Source organism: Mobula hypostoma, chromosome 16 (assembly GCF_963921235.1).
Source record: "Mobula hypostoma chromosome 16, sMobHyp1.1, whole genome shotgun sequence".
NCBI classification, from domain to species: Eukaryota; Metazoa; Chordata; class Chondrichthyes; order Myliobatiformes; family Myliobatidae; genus Mobula; species Mobula hypostoma.
Genome location: NC_086112.1, coordinates 54,303,575 through 54,324,528, shown reverse-complemented (window position 1 = coordinate 54,324,528; position 20,954 = coordinate 54,303,575). Strand labels below are relative to the sequence as shown.

At 41.4% G+C, this 20,954-nt stretch overlaps 2 protein-coding genes across 6 annotated transcripts in view; one reads left to right on the top strand and one right to left on the bottom strand.

Annotated features, from left to right (window-relative positions):
* The window catches only part of dock8 (dedicator of cytokinesis 8), a 258,252-nt gene extending 247,780 nt beyond the window's left edge, over positions 1–10,472 (bottom strand). For all 4 annotated transcript variants that reach the window (XM_063068960.1, XM_063068961.1, XM_063068962.1 and 1 more), the window contains exon 1: positions 10,374–10,472. In XM_063068960.1, coding sequence (XP_062925030.1) covers positions 10,374–10,423 — 50 coding nt within the window. In that variant the 5' untranslated portion in view covers positions 10,424–10,472. The remainder of the gene's footprint in view (positions 1–10,373) is intronic.
* A 9,943-nt stretch (positions 10,473–20,415) lies between these two features.
* The window catches only part of cbwd (COBW domain containing), a 48,820-nt gene continuing 48,281 nt past the window's right edge, over positions 20,416–20,954 (top strand). Inside the window, exon 1 of one of the 2 annotated variants that reach the window (XM_063068957.1) lies at positions 20,416–20,537. The gene's annotated coding sequence lies outside the window, so the exon portion shown is untranslated. The other variant, XM_063068958.1, reaches the window with a different exon arrangement.

Genomic DNA, 20,954 nt, shown 5'->3' with positions numbered 1-20,954 from the left:
CAGGCGCATCTGTGCTTCCTAGTTTGAGGGGAGGGGGAGGCGGAGGAGGAGGGGGAGGAGGAGGGGGAACAGGAACAACAACAACAACCACCACCACCACCACCACCAGCTTCTGCTTCCAACCACCTGCTACTGAATCTCTCACCCATGACTTGGTTATCTGTACACCTGACTATGTCACTGAAAGTCAAAAGCCTGCAGATAGTGGAGATTGGAAATTAAAACAGAAAATACTGTAAGTACATTGTATTCAGGCAGCACTCATGGACAGAGAAACATAATTTTTCACTTCAAACCCCCTTTAGCACAACAGAAAAAGAGAGAAATTAGGGTGGGATGGATAGGACAAAGGCAAGGTCAGGGTTATTGTGTTGAGAAGATGCTGACGAAGCTAACTAGTCGATAGGTTAATCAGGGGCGAGAGAGGGCGAGAGAGGGCGAGAGAGGGCGAGAGAGGGCGAGAGAGGGCGAGAGAGGGCGAGAGAGGGCGAGAGAGGGCGAGAGAGGGCGAGAGAGGGCGAGAGAGGGCGAGAGAGGGCGAGAGAGGGCGAGAGAGGGCGAGAGAGGGCGAGAGAGGGCGAGAATCTGGAGGATGGTTTGGGTACCTGAATGGCAGCATGCGACCACGGCCCCAGACTGCCACAGAAGTTGCAATGCCTAATATTTTTCCTCTTTCCTTCCCATCTGCTATTCCACACTGCCCTGCTCATTAAATATTACCATTCCCATCCTCATCAGTTCAAATTTAAATTTTTTATCCTAACATATAATTTTCTTTATGGCTTTTTAACTCTACACCCAACTCCTTCCAAAATCTCTCCCTTATCTTTCCTTTCTTTGGATCCCACCATTGCTTTGGACAGACTTTCAGTCAATCTGTCAAATGTGCCCTAACCTGGCTAGCTGGTGAATCTTCCTTTAAATTATATTTTACTGAAATGTCTTGGGACATTTTTGCAAGCAGAATCACAACAAGCAAAAAAGAGCCATTCCAGTTTACCATACCCATAACAGATCTCTAAAAGAGTTAACCAATTGAATTAGGCAGAGATGAAAGATTGCCATCTTTAGAGGTCTTAAAGAACTTCAGGCAAGGAACTTTCTTGCAAGTACAAAACCAATAAAACAAGAGCTAAGATGGTGTAAAAGCACAACTGTTGAACTACTGCATTACAGCTGCAACAACCCAGGTCCAATTCTGACCTTCAATACTGTCCGTGTGGAATGTGTATGCTCTTTCTGTGAGCACATGGATTTCCCCCAGGTTTCCTGATTTCAAAACTATGTGAGTTGGTAGACAGTCAGCCAGTGTGTAGGTATGTGGTTGAAAACAGGGGAAGCTAATGGAAACATGGGGACAATAACTAATGAGATTAATGGAAATGGAATGTGTTTTGATTGGTGCTGACTCAGTGGGCCAAAAGACTGCTTCCTTGTTGTATGAATCTATAGAAACTTAAATATATTGGCCAGTCCACACTTAGAATATTGCTTGCAGTTCTAGTCAACACAATCTAGAAAGGATGCAGTAGGGCTAGACAATGTGTAATTGGAATTCACCAAGATGTTGCCAGGAATGGAGGGCTGTATTTACAAGAAGAGATTGGATAGGCTGGGATTGACCTCATTGGAACACGGGAGACTGAAGTGTGAGTTTAGAGAGGTTTATAAAATCATGGGTGTTATGCTTTGTAACTTCATGACATTAAATTAATTCAAGGAAGACACAAGAGTCTGGGAATATGGGTCTAGTTCGCTCTTTAAGCGAGGCGCACATCTATCACACAGTAGCATGATAAAGTATGGAATTAACATATTTATACATTTAAACCTTAACTAATTTTTTAAATGAAGAATGCTTAATCAGTGTGTGTATGTGTGTGTGTATATATATACACACACACACATATATATATACACACACACATATATACACACACACACACACATGAGATTACTGAAATATCAAATACACGATAATGGGGGAAACATATATAGGATGGATAGTCATGGTCTTTTATGAAGGATAGGGAACCTAAGACTGGAGAACATGGGTTAATTGTGAGAAAGGGAATATTTAAAGGGGAGCTAAGGGGCAAGTATTTCACAGAGAGGGTGGTGGGTATATGGAACAAGCTGCCAGAAGTGACAGATGCAGGTGTTACCACAGCTTTAAAGTAAAACATTTGCAGTATGACTCTATGACTGCAAGGTCATGTGATATATAAATGTCTTCCATGCGATTTTCTTCATTAAACATAAACATCTGTTCAAAGAAATATAAGAGTATGGCAGAAGTGAGGGAAGCAACTTTGTGTTGGTCAGTTGTTTCTTTTTGGCACCATTTCCTTTAATGGCACAGTCACAGGGGATGTGGTAAATCATGCACCACCTCATTGCATTCATCAACCATGTAACTCATCTTAATGAAGCACTAGTTCCTTCAGAATAAATGTTGATTCAACCTCACTATATCTTGATAACTAGTTAAAAAAAACATATCAAGTGAAACCAAGTCCTTTAAACTTGTGTTTCATCGTTCAGTTAAACCCTGCCTGATACACACCTCAATCTCATTTGTTCTGTATCCCTTATTACACAGTATACAATCTTTATTAAAAGCTATATAATACAATCAAATGCTTTACTTCAATTTTGTCTAAATATTGCCAAGTAATAATTGAATTGAGATGGCAGGGTCCTGGCCCCGGAGCGTATCGAGGTGACTGAACCTGATGTTTAGATGAAAATTTAGGCACAGGGCCAGATTAAGAAGGTCAGGGTGACCAAGCTGCAGGCAACGGATGGGCCATTTCAGCTCGCTGCTCCACTTTGCTTTGAACTAAGGGTCCGTGGACAAACTCTCTCTGAGGACCAGTTCAGAACGCTATTTGCTTGCGTTTATTGTTTGCATGATTTGTTTTTTTCTCTCTCTGCTCATTGGGTGTTTGCTGGTCTTTTTTTTAAAATGGGTTCTTTTGGGTTTCTTTGTTTCATAGCTGCCTGTAAGGAGACGAATCTCTAGGTTGTATAATGTATACATACTTTGATAATAAATGCACTTTGAACTTTTTAAAACATACAGTGCCTATTTACATGAAAAAAGGCAAGAACAGTAACGGCAGGGAGAGCCAGTGTTGGATACCCATGGAAATAAAAGGTATCAAACTAAAAGCTTAAGCATATAAAGTGCCCAAGAATAGTGGGAAACCAGAAGATTGGGAAAACTTTAAAAAGCAACAAAGAACCAGTGAGCAAGCAGTGTGGGAAGGAAAAAACAGATTATGAAAGTAAAATATCACAAAATATAAAATCAGATAGTAAAAGTTTCTATAATCATATAAAGCAGAAAAGGGTAGCTAAAATGAGCATAGTTCCCTTTGAACAATAGGAGGAATTCATATTGAGCAACATGGAAGTAACGTGAGCGATCATGATCTTGACCACAATTGTTCTTGGGAAAATGTCTGCTTGACGTCAGTGGTCGCATAACCAGGGCTTGTGATGTGCACCAGCTGCTCATACGACCATCCACCACCTGTTCCCATGGCTTCACATGACCCTGATATCGGTGTTGGCGGGGGGTAAGCAGGTGCTATACTTTGCCCAAGGGTGACCTGCAGGCTAGTGAAGGGAAGGAGCACGCCTTACACATCCTTTGGTGGAGATACATCTCCGCCTCACCACCCATGGCACATAATGATAATGATGTTGAATGTGGAAATGACCAAACCCTTGAGCAACTATCTTGTGTTGGTCTTCACAGTCTAACATGCCAAAGAAAGATGTTATGGATGTGATGAGAGGTGAAGACCTCAATACAGTTTCTGTCACTAAAGAGCTAATTATGAGAAGACTATAGGCAAAAATGTGAACAAGTCCCCTAGCCCTGATGGGATGCATCTCAGGTTTCTGAAAGTAATGGCAGAAGTTATAGTAGTCACATTTGTGGTAATTTACCAAAATTCTTTGGACTCTGGGCAGGTTCCAGCACGTTGAAAAAGAGCCAACTGTCAATCCATTGTTTAAAAGAGGAAGTAGATGAAAGACAGGTAACTATAGGCCAGTTAGGTGAACATTTGTCATCCGGAAAATGCTTGAAACTCTCATTAAGGACAAAATAGTGAGATATCTGGATAGAAGTGGTTCTGTCAGGGAGACACAGCAAGGATTCATGAAATTAATACCCTGTTTGACAAACTTACAGGATTTCTCTGAGGATATAATTAGCACAGTAGATAGAGGGGAATAGATGGACGTCGTATGCTTGGATTTCAAGAAGGCATTTAATAATGTGTCGCAAAAAATACAAAAAGGACGTATGGAGTTGTGGTTAATGTATTACCATGGATGGAGGACTGGTTAATCAATAGAAGGTAGAGATTTGTTATGAATGAGTGTTTCTCTGGTTGGCAGTCAGTGATGAGCTGAGTGTCACAGAGGTCTTCGTGCTGGGTCTGCAATTGTTCATGATATACATTCATGATTTGGAAGAAGGGACTGGGTGTGGCGTGTCTAAAGTAGCTGATGACATAAAATTCAGTGAAAAAGCAAATTGTGCAGATGCTTCGGAGAGTCTTCAGAGAGCTATAAATTGGTTAAAGGAGTGGGCAGGGGTCTGGCAGGGGAGTACAATGTTGATAAGTGCAAGGTCATCTACTTTGGAATTGAATACCGCATAAAGTTCAGGTCTCCATACCTGAGGGACAATATATTGACTTTGGAGATGGTACACAGGAGGTTCCAAATCAGAATCAGAAACTGGTTTAATATCACTGGCATACCTCGTGAAATTTGTTAACTTTGCGGCAACAGTACAATGCAATACATGATAAAGATCGAAAAAAATGAAGTATATATATTTATATATACAAGTTAAAATAAGTAGTGCTAAAGCAGAAATAATTTTTTTAAAAAAGAGTGAGGTAGTGTTCATGTGTTCAACATCCATTTAGGAATCCAATGACAGAGGAAGAAGCTGTTCTTGAATCGCTGAGTGTATGCCTTAAGACTTCTGTACCTCCTTCCTAATGGTGATAATGAGAAGAGGGCATATCCTGGGAGGTGGTGGTCCTTAATGATAGACACCGCCTCACTGAAGCACCACTTTGTATCTCTTGGATACTAAGGAGGCTAGTGCCCACGATGGAGGTCAATTTTGGAGCTGAGGGGGTTAGCCTATGAGGAGAAATTGAATTGCCTGGGAATATAGTTGTTGGAATTCAGAAGAGTGAGAAGAAATCATATTGAAACATATAAAATTGTGAAAGGGATCGATAAGATAGAGGCTGGAAAGTTGTTTCCACTGGTAGATGAGACTAGAACTAGGGGACATAGCCTCAAGATTCAGAGAAATAGATTTAGGATGAGGAGAAACTGCTTTCCCAGACAGTGGTGAATCTGTGGAATTCTCTGCCCAGGGAACAGTAGAAGCTACCCCATTAAATATATTTAAGACACAGTTTCCATAGCAGGGGAATGAAGAGTGATGAGGAAAAGGCAGGGAGGTGGAGCTGAGTCCATGGCCAGATCAGACATGACCTTAGAAGAAGCTTGATGGGCTAGATGGCTGATTCCTGATCTGTTTATGTTCTTATGCCTGATTAAATTGACACTTGTTAGCTGCGAAATTGCTCCTTCTCATGCATTCCTGAAACATTCAGACTTTGAAGATACTTGTACTCTATATCTGTAGGCGTCAGTGTTGGAAACCTTCAATCAGAATTTACACGGCTCTATGTTCTGTGCCAGTTGGCAGGGGGAAAAACTGCTCCCAGATCATTTTGAATAGCATGTTATCGTGCATAAAATATTCTTTTAAAAGGAGGCTAGATAAGCATAGGAGGGAGAACGAATTTGAAGATTATGCTGATAGATTTAGATGGCACAGGAAAAAACTTAAATGACCTATAAACACTAGCATGGACTGGTTTGACTGACTGTCCTGTTTCTTTGCTGTAAATTTATTCTCTGAGCTCTTAAACATCTACCCTAACTTATGAGAGAAGGAACCTATATTTTGTATATCATCCTAAAATTCAGTTGAATTTATTGACAAACTACTCACAATCACAATACTCTCCTTGTAGTCATAGTTTGTTACTGAGGCCCGTATGGTTCAAGGAATTTTATTGTTTGTCTCAATTTACTAGCTTGAATTAACTACCTTCTTGTAACAAATAAATTAAAAGTGCATGAAAATTGACTGCAACCTAAATATAATATATAAATGTTCCTCCATGCCTCATCTAAAGCTCAGCTTAGTGCCAGGCAGAATCTGGGACATTCCATCCATAGATTGTAATGAAATTCAGATTATGAAGTACAATAACATCCTGATGAAGGGTCTCAGCCTGAAATATCAACTGTTTATTTGTTTCCAGAGATAATGCCTAACCTGCCAATTTCCTCCAGCATTTTGTGTGTGTTGCTTTAGATTTCCAGCACCTGCAGACTTTCTTCTGTTTACAATAACATTTATTTACATATTTTCACATAGTAAAACTCCTGAAGGAAAGATATAAACACATGCTACTGTTGTGGGAGATTTATTACAAAATTCTGGCACCAAGCAAGGTAATTTATTCTGCCAGGTGAGCAGACTCTGGGTTAAGCAGGTAGATTTTAAATGGTATATTTGAAGGAGTGGCGGTAAAGCAATAAAGTACCTACCACACCGCAACAGAACAAATTGCATACAGAATCATGCAGCAAAGGCAAAGGGAAGGCAGCTTGTCAATTACTGTCCATGTCATTTCTTGGAAAGAGCCATACTATTTAGTATTGCAAATTGGGCTCTTCTCACTCTCTGCAATGTCACCCCCAAGTAAACAGGCAATTACCTTCTTAATGTTCTAATGGAATGTTATTTCATCAATTTGCCACTGAGTGTGTATCTATTATTATTAATTCTATGCTATAAAAGGTCTGTTGTCCATTTCCTTGGCCAATTATTTAAAATGTATGACCTCCAGTTAGTCACCTACATGCTAAACAAAATTCCCTATTTGCTCTGTCAAAATGCTCCTCATTCTCAAAATAATCCATTCACCTCAAGTCTGTCATCACTGGTATCATCCTGGTAAAATTCCTTTGCTCCCTCTCAGTCATGAAATCTTTCTTTTTTTTAGGATGGACTCCAACCTAAGTTTTAACTGCCACGTTAAGAACATTACAAAGTCTGCCTCCTACCACCTTAGAAACATAGCAAGAGTTAAAAGGGCTTATGTCTCAGCAAGATCTGAAAAAACTTATTCATGCATTTATTTTTAGTAGGCTCGACTACTGTAATGACATTTTCACAGGTCTCTGCAACTCCCTCAGACAGCTGCAGCTAGAGTCCTCACTAAGACCAAGAAAGTAGAACACAACACTCCAGTTCTCAGATCACTACACTGGCTTCCTATCCATCAGAGGATTGACATTAAAATATTACCACTGGTTTATAGAGCACTGAATGGTCTAGGGCCAAAATACATCTCCGATCTCTTGCTGCATTAAGAAACTTCCCAAGCTCTCAGGTCATTCGGGGCAGGTCTGCTTACCGTCCCCAGGGTCAAAACTAAACACGGTGAAGCAGCTTTTAGTTACTATGTTCCACATATCTGGAATAACCTTCCAGATTATCTGAAGTTTGCCCCAACTTTAAGCTCTTTTAAATCGAGGCTTAAAACTTTTCTTTTCGCTGTAGCTTTTAATTCAAATCTCCTGCACTACAACTTTTATTACTTTCTTTACGTGTGATTTTGTTCTCTTTATATTGTCTGAAATGTGATGTTCATTTTTTTTTAATATCTTTAATGTTTGAAAAGTGCTATACAAATAAACTGGCCTTGCCTTTAAAATGTGCATTCACCAGAATTAGACTCATCTGACAGAAAAGGATTCTGGACCCAAACATTAACTCTATCTTTCTTTCCACGTATTATGCTTAACCTGCAATACCTCCAATATCTCCTGTGTTTATTTTTATTCCAGCTGAGGCATATTTAGTGATTTGTCCATGCTTATGCATTCAATAACCCTACTTACAAAGCCAAGGTTCCTTTAGCAAAAAAGGAACAAACTGCTGGAGGAACTCAGCAGGTCCAGCTGTACAAATGGAGATAATGGGACTAGCATCTGTAAGTATTGATTACTGCTTCACCTCCACAGATGCTGTGTGTCACTGTTCCTCCAACAGTTTGCTTTCTGCTCCAGATTCCAGCATCTGTTGTCTCTTTTGTCTCAAAGATTCCTTTAACTGGTTCAGGAACTTTCCTGGTCATCTAACAATTTAAGAATATCCAAGTACCCCTGTTTTATATCCCATAAAAAGTAGTGGTATTTAAATCACAATGCCCCTCGTCTCCCACACACCTAACAACACCAAGTTACATCTGCTGAGTGTCCATTTCCCTTTTTGTCTTCTTGAATTTTAATGCAAACCTGTCCCTTATTTACGATGTTGCCAAGTTTTATTTCACACACTAATTTTGCAGTTATATTCTCTCTATTCAAGAGCAGTTAAGTTACATTTGGTAAGCAGCAGAGCGAGTAGAAAACTTGCCTCAAACCAAGCTGGGCTCAAACCCAGTGTACATTTTCAAATGTTCCAGTCAAAACCAAAACTGGTGGGTACAGTTCATTCAGAAAAAGACTGTGGCAAACTAGTAATAGGTTTGTTGTAATTACCTGCAGATAAACATGTAGTTGGCAAACGTATTTCAACATTAGAAGGTATGGGGAGATGCATTTTGGTAGGAATAATAATGTAATCATATGGCCCTCAGAGAACAAGGAGGATCAAATACACAATTATTACAAGACCATAAAATGCTAACAGAATATTGGAGTTAAATTCTAACAAATGGATCTGAAAACCAGAAGAATTAATTTGTTCCTTTAGATTATACCACACAGCTCTGGTCTCTACCTTATGAAAAGGGTACAGAGGCACAGTTGATGATGGATTTTCTGAGATCATGCTAGAACTGAAATGTTATACCTGGCAAGTCTCCAGGGTAAGGGATGATCTTACTGAGTTGCACAAAATAATCTTAAAGGTGCGATAGGGTAGATATGAATGTTTCCACTTGATCGTGAGATTACACTAACAAACCAGAAACACAGAATAACATATTAACAAATAAAACAGGAAGTTCAGCGGAAACTTTTTTTAATGTTTTTACAGAGAATATAGAAATCACTACTGCAAAGAATAATTTAGGAGACTAAAACAAATGGAGCCCAAGAAAAATGAATATTAAGAGCTTAATTTACAATTGTTATTATTTCATTGTATTTAACAATATGTTCATACTTGAAGATTTATTGAATTTTCTCCATATGTTCACAAGTGATATTAGTGCCTCAGTATCTTACTGGATTTTCAACGCGTTCTGATACTGGAAAAAATGTTGCGATATAAACTATACGAAGTCTAAGGGCTTCATAGCTTTCAATGCTATAATGACCAGTAGTCTTATGCTATTACTGAACCTTATTCATATTTTGCTAAGAACGACGGACTTTTCCAGGTTCCAACTGTCCGAACAGTATTCATAGTAATAATCCTTTAAATGCACAAGAGGCAAATGACACCATTACTGAGATACAAGTGAGAAAAAAAGTGTGGATTTATAATTAAATCCACTAGATACTCAAATTAATTTGTAAGCAAGGACAAGCACCCTCCTACTCACAAAAGGAATTATATAAGCATACAAATTTGTTTCTGATGTTGTTACAATAATCTATAAATGAGGAGCGGGAAAGGCCATTTGACTCTTCAAACCTGCTCTACCATTCTCTACGATCATGTATAGTCTGAATGCAACCACCGTTCTGCATCCCTCTGATTAGATTTCAGTTCTAGACACTAGGACTTCTCAAATCCCATTTATCTCCCCATTAAATTGTGACGTTTGTGAATGCATCCCCATTTCGGAAATCTAGCTCCCAATTTTGTAATAATCTCGCTCTTTCCATCTTCACGCCCTGACTTTGAAGGTCGGCCGGCGAGGAATCAATGGCCCGTACTTTCCCGCGAAATAACATTTACAGGTTCAGTGCTTTCAAAGCCACCGGTCGAAACTCTTGGCTATAATCTGGCTCACGTTGTTCCCCAAAATCTAACATCAACAGAACGGCCGACTTTTAAAACAGCCCGGTTTTTAAAAAAGGTGTTTCCCTTTAAAGCCATAGCATATTTCACCGGAGAAATACATAATTGAAGGTAAGCAACAGCGTTGCTAATGAATCTGCAGCATGAAATTCCCCGCTGTTCGTACTGTATCATCTTGTCCTCTGTATTTCCCGGGGTATTTTACCCCATATATAAAACAAACAATGCACTGCCGTAATCTGGAGAATTTACAAAAACTGTATCTCACCTGTTGATCTTCTGAACGAAAGCTCTCCGCTCGGAATTTAAAGTAGCCATTGATGTTGTGTTTATGCCCGGAAATCCAGTAAAAGACTAAAGTTGAGGCAGTGATCTAATTATGAAAATACCATGTGGGGGTGGAAACTTCCGCATTTTCACCTTTCTCTCCCAGCCGGGAGCCAATTGTACACAAGGGGACTGGTTTATGTGCTGGCCAAATCAGCTGGTTGGGATTAGATGACCCACCATTCACAGAGAATGCATATTGAATATACGCACACACAATTTACATTCTGCTGTGTGGAAGACAGACTAGTTTATCAGCCTTCCAGCACTTTCAGGAACTCTTCATCTCTAACATACAGTAACAGGCTGACTTTAACAGTGCGCGTGCTTAACCAAAGTCAGCCTAACCTCAGGCACCAAGCCGCAGTACACAGATGACATTTGCATGTATGCTCATTCAGAAACTGCGAACCACGTTCTGCAGTTCAAGGTCAATTTATTAACGAATGCACAGGGGAGAACGGGTCTGACGCGTAACCTCCGCAAAACAAGGCTGCCCCTGCCGTTCAACACTACGAAAATAAAGGTCCATGTTAAGACCTTGAACCACGACCCATTTCTCTAGAGACAATCCTAAGAGCTGACGTTTACTGTCTCCATCGGGATGTCATCCTCATCAAAGGGTGCAAATCGTCCGCAAAACTCGTGGTCCACCGGGCAAGACTGATCCCTACCCTCGTGTGTGCTTCTGAATCACGGGTTACCTATACCGAAGTATTCGGCAGACCCCGCCTACACGGTCCTCATAAGATCTTCCAAACCACTAGCCGCTCAAGCAAACCAGCTAGCATAGATAATTTTGATATAGAATAAATCATTGTGCTTTCGTTCATTGTTAAATCCTGGGGTTTGGTTCCATCGGCACTAGCAATTATTGCACCAGGATGCATCCTAGACTGACTAAACCATGGTCAAAATCACTGCCCTGACGTCATTTCCAAATTATGCATTACACACTTTCCGGCAGGAATCACTAAATTGTAATAATATGCTGATAAACACCACAAGAAAATTTAACAACTTTCCCAAAAATTCGATTCCCCTATATACTTACATATAACACAAATGAGCTGGAATTGTTGTTTAATTATCGTAAATTAATTAAAAAGCACCAAGAAAAGACAAACATTTAAACTATTACTTTGAAATATTTACTGAAAATGGATATTAAGCGTGACTCAGATTAACCCGTTCTCCCTGATTTATCAAATTGAAACTTCCTATTTTTATGTATTTGTCGTCATGTCTAGTAACCAACAGATGGCGCTAGAACCTTACTAGCAGAACGTTCATTTTCAATCCCTTCATTTTCATTGCTGTTGCTCTGCAGTTCACTGATACAGTACACGCAATTTCTCAGGAAATCTGCATGTGACTTTTGTGATTTGATACTGGAATTTTAAAATGAGTAAATGCCCTCTGTCATTTACATTACACGAAATTTCACATAGTGCAATCCTCTAAACAGAAAAGATCAGAAAACATCAATTTCTACTGTCCCACACAAATATGTCCATCTATCTTTGCTGTCAGTAGTTAAATCCATGCATCAGGTTTTCACTTAGTCCCAGTTCCGAAACATCTACAAACAATAATCAGTGTACATGTGGTCTGAAAAGTCATTATTTTTAATTCTGTCTTTGCTTGGATAGTTAAGAGTGGAACCAAATGAGTATTATCCCAGGCACTGTGTAACAGTGGAGAGGACCAAATGATGCTGTTGTGGTAAACCACATCAAGGGTTGAAATCCGTTCATGGTGGAGAAGATTATTTTGAGTGCCTGCACCAGAAACATCCTTGGACTGTTTCTACTTCTTTTTGTTGTATCATAGTCAATATTATCCAAAACACAATGACAATTTGTATATTTATGCTGAATGCACTCCTCTTTACCATAGAACCACTTCATATGGTCATTAACTACATCTCAACTGTCTGAATCTGATCCCACATTGTTTACACCTTTCAGGTCAGTTGAATGCAAGAGAAACTTTGAAGGACATCTGTGGAATCGGTAAGACTGCCCAGTTCCAGCTCCATGATGCCACCTCTACTTCAGTTCCTCTGCTACTGCCCACTTCCAGCTCCATGAAACCATAGAAAAACTACAGCACAGAAACAGGCCTTTTGGCCCCTCTTGGCTGTGCCGAACCATTTTCTGCCTAGTCCCCCTGACCTGCACACGGACCATATCCCTCCATACACCTCCCATCCATGTATCTGTCCAATTTATTCTTAAATGTTAAAAAAGAACCCGCATTTACCACCTCGTCTGGCAGCTCATTCCATACTCCCACCACTCTCTGTGTGAAGAAGCCCCCCCAACGTTCCCTTTAAACTTTTCCCCCCTCACCCTTAACCCATGTCCTCTGGTTTTCTTCTCCCCTTGCCTCAGTGGAAAAAGCCTGCTTGCATTCACTCTATCTATACCCATCATAATTTTATATACCTCTATCAAATCTCCCCTCATTCTTCTACGCTGCAGGGAATAAAGTCCTAACCTATTCAATCTTTCTCTGTAACTTAGTTTCTCAAGTCCCGGCAACATCCTTGTAAACCTTCTCTGCACTCTTTCAACCTTATTTATATCCTCCCTGTAATTTGGTGACCAAAACTGAACACAATACTCCAGATTCGGCCTCACCAATGCCTTATACAACCTCATCATAACATTCCAGCTCTTATACTCAATACTTTGATTAATAAAGGCCAATGTACTAAAAGCTCTCTTTATGACCCTATCTACCTGTGACGCAACTTTTAGGGAATTTTGTATCTGTATTCCCAGATCCCTCTGTTCTACTGCACTCCTCAGTGCCTTACCATTAACCCTGTATGTTCTATCTTGGTTTGTCCTTCCATCGTGCAATACCTCACAGTTGTCTGTATTAAACTCCATCTGCCATTTTTCAGCCCATTTTTCCAGCTGGTCCAAGTCCCTCTGCAGGCTCTGAAAACCTTTCTCACTGTCTACTACACCTCCAATCTTTGTATCATCAGCAAATTTGCTGATCCAATTTACCACATTATCATCCAGATCATTGCTATAGATGACAAATAACAATGGACCCAGCACTGATCCCTGTGGCACACCACTAGTCATAGGCCTCCACTCGGAGAAGCAATTCTCTACTACCACTCTTTGGCTTCTTCCATTGAGCCAATGTCTAATCCAATTTACCACCTCTCCATGTATACCGAGCGACTGAATTTTCCTAACTAACCTCCCATGCGGGACCTTGTCAAAGGCCTTACTGAAGTCCATGTAGACAATATCCACTGCCTTCCCTTCATCCACTTTCCTGGTAACCTCCTCGAAAAACTCCAATAGATTGGTCAAACATGACCTACTACGCACAAAGCTATGTTGACTCTCCCTAATAAGTCCCTGTCTATCCAAATGCTTGTAGATTCTGTCTCTTAGTACTCCCTCCAATAATTTACCTACTACTGAGGTTAAATTTACCGGCCTATAATTTCCCGGATTACTTTTCGATCCTTTTTTTAAACAACGGAACAACATAAGCCACTCTCCAATCCTCCGGCACCTCACCTGTAGACAGCAACATTTTAAATATTTCTGCCAGGGCCCCTGCAATTTCAACACTAGTCTCCTTCAAGGTCCGAGGGAACACCCTGTCAGGTCCCGGGGATTTATCCACTTTAATTTTCCTCAAGACAGCAAGCACCTCCTCCTTTTCAATCTGTACAGTTTCCATGATCTCACTATTTGTTTCCCTTAATTCCATAGACTTCATGCCAGTTTCCTTAGTAAATACAGACGCAAAAAACCTATTTAAGATCTCCCCCATTTCTTTTGGTTCCGCACATAGCCGACCACTCTGATCTCCAAGAGGACCAATTTTATCCCTTACAATCCTTTTGCTCTTAATATACCTGTAAAAGCTCTTTGGATTATCCTTCACTTTGACTGCCAAGGCAACCTCATGTCTTCTTTTAGCCCTCCTGATTTCTTTCTTAAGTATTTTCTTGCACTTCTTATACTCATCAAGCACCTGATTTACTCCCTGTTTCCTATACATGTCATACAACTTCCTCTTCTTCTTTATCAGAGTTGCAATATCCCTTGAGAACCAAGGTTCCTTATTCCTATTCACCTTGCCTTTAATCCTGACAGGAACATACAAACTCTGCACTCTCAAAATTTCTCCTTTGAAGGCTTTCCACCTACTGATCACATCTTTGCCAGAGACCAACCTGTCCCAATCCACGCTTTTTAGATCCTTTCTCATTTCTTCAAATTTGGCCTTCTTCCAGTTCAGAACCTCAACCCTAGGACCAGATCTATTCTTGTCCATGATCAAGTTGAAACTAATGGTGTTATGATCACTAGAACCAAAGTGCTCTCCTACACAGACTTCCGTCACTTGTCCTAACTCGTTTCCTAACAGGAGATCCAATATTGAATCCCCTCCAGTTGGTCCCTCTATATACTGATTTAGAAAACTTTCCTGAACACATTTTACAAACTCTAAACCATCTAGACCCCTAACAGTATGGGAGTCCCAATCAATATATGGAAAATTAAAATCCCCTACCACCACAACTTTATGTTTCCTGCAGTTGCCTGCTATCTCTCTGCAGATTTGCTCTTCCAATTCTCGTTGACTATTGGGTGGTCTGTAATACAATCCCACTAATGTGGCCATACCTTTCCTGTTTCTCAGGTCCACCCATAAGGACTCAGTAGACAAGCCCTCTAATCTGTCCTGCTTGAGCACTGCTGTAATGTTTTCCCTAACAAGCAATGCTGCTCCCCCACCTTTCATTCCTCTGCCTCGATCATATCTGAAACATCGGAACCCCGGAATATTAAGCTGCCAGTCCTGCCCCTCCTGTAGCCAAGTTTCACTAATTGCTATAACGTCATAATTTCACGTCAATCCACGCCCTCAACTCATCCGCCTTCCCCGCAATACTCCTAGCATTGAAATATATACACCAAAGAAGAATTTTACCACCACTCAGAACTTTTCTATTAGCGGATTTGCTTGAACTTTTAACATCATTTATTTTCACCCCAGCCACACTATCAGCTCTGGCACTCTGGTTCCCATCCCCCTGCAAATCTAGTTTAAAGCCTCCCCAATAGCACTAACAAACCTCACTGAAAGGATATTGGTCCCCCTGTAGTTCAAGTGTAACCCGTCGCTCTTGTACAGGTCCCAGCTGCCCCAGAAGAGGTACCAATGATCCTGAAATCTGAAACCCTGCCCCCTACACCAGTTCCTCAGCCACTTGTTCATCCTCCAGAGCATCTTATTCTTACCCTCACTGGCACGTAGCACAGGTAGCAATCCTGAGAATACCACCCTTGAAGTCCTGCTTTTCAACTTCCTACCAAGCTCTCTATACTCACTCTCCAGGACCTCCTCACTCTTCCTTGCTATGTCATTGGTACCAATGTGCACCACGACATCTGGCTGATCACCCTCCCACTTCAGAATGTCATGCAAGCGATCAGAGACATCCTTGACCCTGGCACCCGGGAGACAACAAACCATCCTGGATTCTCTGTCACGACCACAGAACCTCCTATCTGCACCTCTAACTATCGAGTCCCCTATCACTACCGCTCTCCTCTTTTTCCCCCTTCCCTTCTGCACTGCAGAGCCAGACTCAGTGCCAGAGATCCGGCTACTGCAGCTTGTCCCAGGTAAGTCATCCCCCCCAACACTATCCAATGCGGTATACTTGTTGTTGAGGGGAATGGCCACAGAGGAACCCTGCTCTGCCTGCCCTTTCCTCTTCCCTCGCCTGACAGTGACCCAATTTCCTGTCCTCTGCTCCTTTGGCGTAACTACCTCCCTGTAGCTACTATCTATAATCTCCTCATTCTCCCGAATGATCCGCAGGTCATCCAGCTCCTGCTCCAGTTCCCTAACGCGGTTTTTTAGGAGCTGCAGCTGGATGCACTTCTTGCAGGTGTCATTGTCAGGGACACCAGAGGGCTCCCTGACTTCCCACATCCTGCAAGAGGAGCATTCCAACATCCTGCCTGGCATTCTCTCTACTCTAAACAATCTGATCAAAAAACTTACCGGAACCTACCCTGGCCTCTGCCTGTTCTCGCTGAAGCCTGTTGAGCCAAAGCCGTCCCACTCTGACTCAGTCCACTCCAACGATGGCCACTACAATGATGGCCGCTGTATATGGTGGTCTGCTTTTAAACCTTGGTGCACTACGTCACGCGCCTGCACAGTGCAGACCCTTCTCCCCGATCAGTGTTTTAAAAAAAAGACTTTTTCTACCCGATTTCTTCACTCCCTTCTTCTCAGCTGCTTGCTTCCATGATGCTACCTCTACTTCAGTTCCTCTGCTACTGCCCACTTCCAGCTCCATGAGGCCATACCCCTTGCCCATCCTCTGGGTTTCCTCCCCTCCCCCTTTTCTTTCTCCCTGGGCCTCCTGTCCCATGATCCTCTCATATCCCTTTTGCCAATCACCTGTCCAGCTCTTGGCTCCATACCTCCCCCTCCTGTCTTCTCCTATCATTTTGGATCTCCCCCTCCCCCTCCCACTTTCAAATCTCTTACTAGCTCTTCCTTCAGTTAGTCCTGACGAAGGGTCTCAGCCCGAAACATCGACTGTACCTCTTCCTAGAGATGCTGCTTGGCCTGCTGCGCTCACCAGCAACTTTTATGTGTGTTGCTTGAAATTCCAGCGTCTGCAGATTTCCTCGTGTTTCCATGACCTCTATTTCAATTCCTCTGCTACTGAGCCTCATCCATACATTTATTATTTTTAGGTAATTATTCCAAAAGCATTCCTGATACATTGCTCTGTAAACTTGACATGTTTCAATGTTTGCTGTCCAACCCCTTGTTTGTCCTGTCTTGGATTTACGAACAGGATAATGTAGAACAGAGTTATTGGCAAAAGAATCTAAATTGATGACAAAATTATCTTTGCACTCCAAGTGGCCCAAAACATTGATGGAATCATGGAGAAGGCACCTTGGTTGCTCTACTTTATTAGATGAGGAGATTAGGTATGGTGCCAAAGACACTTGCCAATTTTCACAGATATACAGGGGAGAGCATTCTGATTGGTTGCATCACCACCAGCTATGGAGGCTCCAGTGTGCAGGATCAAAGAAGCTGCAGAGGGTTATATGCTCAGTCAGATCCATTAACGGAACGAACCTCCCCACCATCGATGACATCTTCAAAAGGTGGACTCAGGAAGGCAGCATCTTCACAAGCTGAGAACCTTCACCATCCAGGACGATGTCCTCTTCTCATTACTAGCATTAAGGAAGACCCATACTCAATGTTTTAGGAACAGCTTCTTCCTCTCTGCCATCAGATTTTGAAATAGTTCAGAATCAGAATCAGAATCAGTTATTATCAGCATGTGATGTGAAATTTGTTAACTAAGCTGCAGCAGTTGAATGCAATACATAATCCAGCAGCGAAAAAAAAATTTTAAAAAGTAAAACAATTATGTTATATGTATATTGAATAGTTTGTTTAAAATGTGCAAAAACAGAAATGCTGTATATTTAAAAAATGTGAGGTAGTGTCCAAAGATTCAATGTCCATTTAGGAATCAGATTGCAGAGAGGATCAAGATGTCCCGGAATTGCTGAGTGTGTGCCTTCAGGCTCCTGTACCTCCTAACTGCTGGTAACAGTGAGAAAAGGGCATGCCCTGGGTGTTGAAGGTCCTTAATAATGGATGCTGCCTTTCTGAGACACCACTCCCTGAAGATGTACTGGGTACTTTGTAGGCTAGTACCCAAGATGGAGCTGACTAGATTTACAACCTTCCGCAGCTTCTTTCAGTCCTGTGCAGTCACCCCTCCATACCAGACAGTGATGCAGCCTGTCAGAATGCTCTCCATGGTACAACTATAGAAGTTTTTGAGTGTATTTGTTGACATGCCAAATCTCTTCAAACTCCTAATAAAGTACTGCATAGCCGCTGTCTTGCCTTCTTTATAACTACATCGATATGTTGGGACCAGGTTAGATCCTCAGAGATCTTGACACCCAGAAATTTGCAACTGCTCACTCTCTCCACTTCTGATCCCTTTTTGAGGATTGGTACGTGTTCCTTCGTCTTACCCTTCCAGAAATCATTCCTGAATCTACAAACACTACCTTGTTATTCTTTTTTTGTATTATTTATTTAGTTTTGTACCTTATAGTCATGTTATGTCTTGCACTGTACTGCTGCTATAAAATATCAGATTTCATGAGATATGTGTGATAATAAACCTGATTCTGATCTCTAAGATGCACTAGCAGGTTTAGTAGTGGGGCCAAATGCAATTGGATGCTCAGCAATGCAGCTGGTTATGCATACAGAAGGGAAGAATTTGTAAGAATTTATAAAGATGTTGCCTGGATTGGAAGGCGTACCTTGTGGGAATAGGTTGGGTGAATTTGGCCCTTTCTCCTTGGAGCGACGGAGGATGAGAGGTGACCTGATAGAGGTGTATAAGATGATGTGGAGCATTTACCATGTGCATAGTCAGGGGCTTTTACCCAGGGCTGAAATGGCCAACTCAGGTAGTTTTAAGATGCTTGGAAATAGGTACCAAGGTATCAGGGGTAAGTTTTTCCACACAGATTGGTGGGTGCATGGAATGCACTGCCAGTGGTGGTGGTGGAAATGTATACAGTAGGGTCTTTTAAGTATAGTCTACCTTCACTGTCACCGGTTACCACAACTGATGGAAAGCTACAAAGACTTTCACAACCCACCATGTAAGTGCAGCTCATAGGTTTGCTATGGAGGCATGGGCTGAATTCAGGTTGAGAAAACAAGATGTTTCAAGATTGGGAAATATGCTTGATAAAGGACATGCAAAGATTGTCCAAGAAAATCATGAGTATATGAGAGCAGTGGTTGAGTTTCTACGCTATACTGTGTGCCAAGGCATTGCCCAGCGAGGACACCGGGAGAATGATGGATCTGGCAATAGGGGAAACTTTTTTGAGTTGCACAGTGTAATTGGGAAGTTTGATAAGACTGAAGCTAAAAAAAAGAGGACAATCCTGGAAATGCAAAAAACATCCATCACGATATGCAAACTGAAATTATGGGTATTATGGCAGATATGGTCAGATGTCAAATAAGTGCAGAAATCAAGAAGGCTGGATATTTTGCCATCATGCTGGATGCAAGTAAAGACTTGAGTAAAAAGGAGCAAATATCAGTGGTGGTGATTATTACATTTACTGCTATTAAGCCTACTGGTTTTGCTTAGACTTCCAAGCAGTGATTTTATTGATTTTTGTTTTAAATTCAATAGCCGAATTAATTGAGGTATTACATGATCAGAGTACGATTTGTCCAACTCCTGGTAAAGCCTTGCATCTGTTGGTTGCCTTATTTGACTTTAATAACGGTGTATCTTTTGGCATTGCTGTCTATGTAATGCGAATAGCAGTGGGTTCGTTTTGTGTTTTTCAGTTGAAAAGCACACATTCGACGCTGATTGCGGGATTGGTGTGTGATTTACGTTGTCCGCTGTTGCTCGGATGCCCTGTTTGTTTTTTTTGTTTATGCTCCGTGTAGCCCAGGTTGTCTCCGATGCTGTTGACATGGTAACAGTTCACTTCTATATTAGATCTATCAATTGCTGTTGCTTGTGAATCAACAGAGGCATTTATAGTAGGCACATAATGCTTGAAACTGACTTTTTAACGCCACGCGTCTGGCCTTGCGAATATATATTACCATACAGTGCATCCCTCAGCACCATCACTGAATAATTCAGCCCCACTGTAGCACCAGCAAGAAAAAATCTCTGGCGCCGCCACTGGAGAGGTTACGGAAAAGAATCAAAGGAAGTGCGAGCGATAAAGTAAAACGCACAAGAGGAAGAGGAAAGAAGCTTGCAATGCCTTACTTTCGAAATAAGCTTTTGACGGTGTGCAGCTATGAGCCACATGGCAGATAGTTCGGGAACGATCAAGTGGGAGGAATGGAGGGCCGGAGGGAGCGAACTCGCGCCGGGTCCGGCTGACACAACGGTCCGCGTGTGGAACGCTCGGCGGGGCTCGTTGCCTGTACGGCTTGTTCTGTGTGACACCGGAAGCGGCCTCTGGAAGAAGGGAGTCCCGTTGAGACGGTGAGAAATTCCGTCACTGGCTCCTTCATTTCTTTAATTTGATTTGAAAAGACAAATTAATAGACAGGTTATTTCTGTGTAAACTTTACAAGTTAGCTTATGGTGTAATGACTGAGGCTTTGTGAGGAGGAACAATGTCAGATGCTGATGGTATAGCACATTGGTTCCTCTCAATTAATTCTTAGTTAATGTAAACTTTGACCAAGCTGAGCTCCTTAATACTGGTGTTTCGACCAGAGTTAATTACGGTAATTTGAAATCAGTGTTCATGCAGTTAAGATCTAGCGTTCTTTTCAGCATATTGTTGTTAAAACATTCAAACATTCCCGAAATAGTTAAACAGTTTGAAGAATGCTTAGCAGTTGGTATTTATGAGGTGGAATACTTACTGTTTAAACAGCAGATTTTTTTTATGAT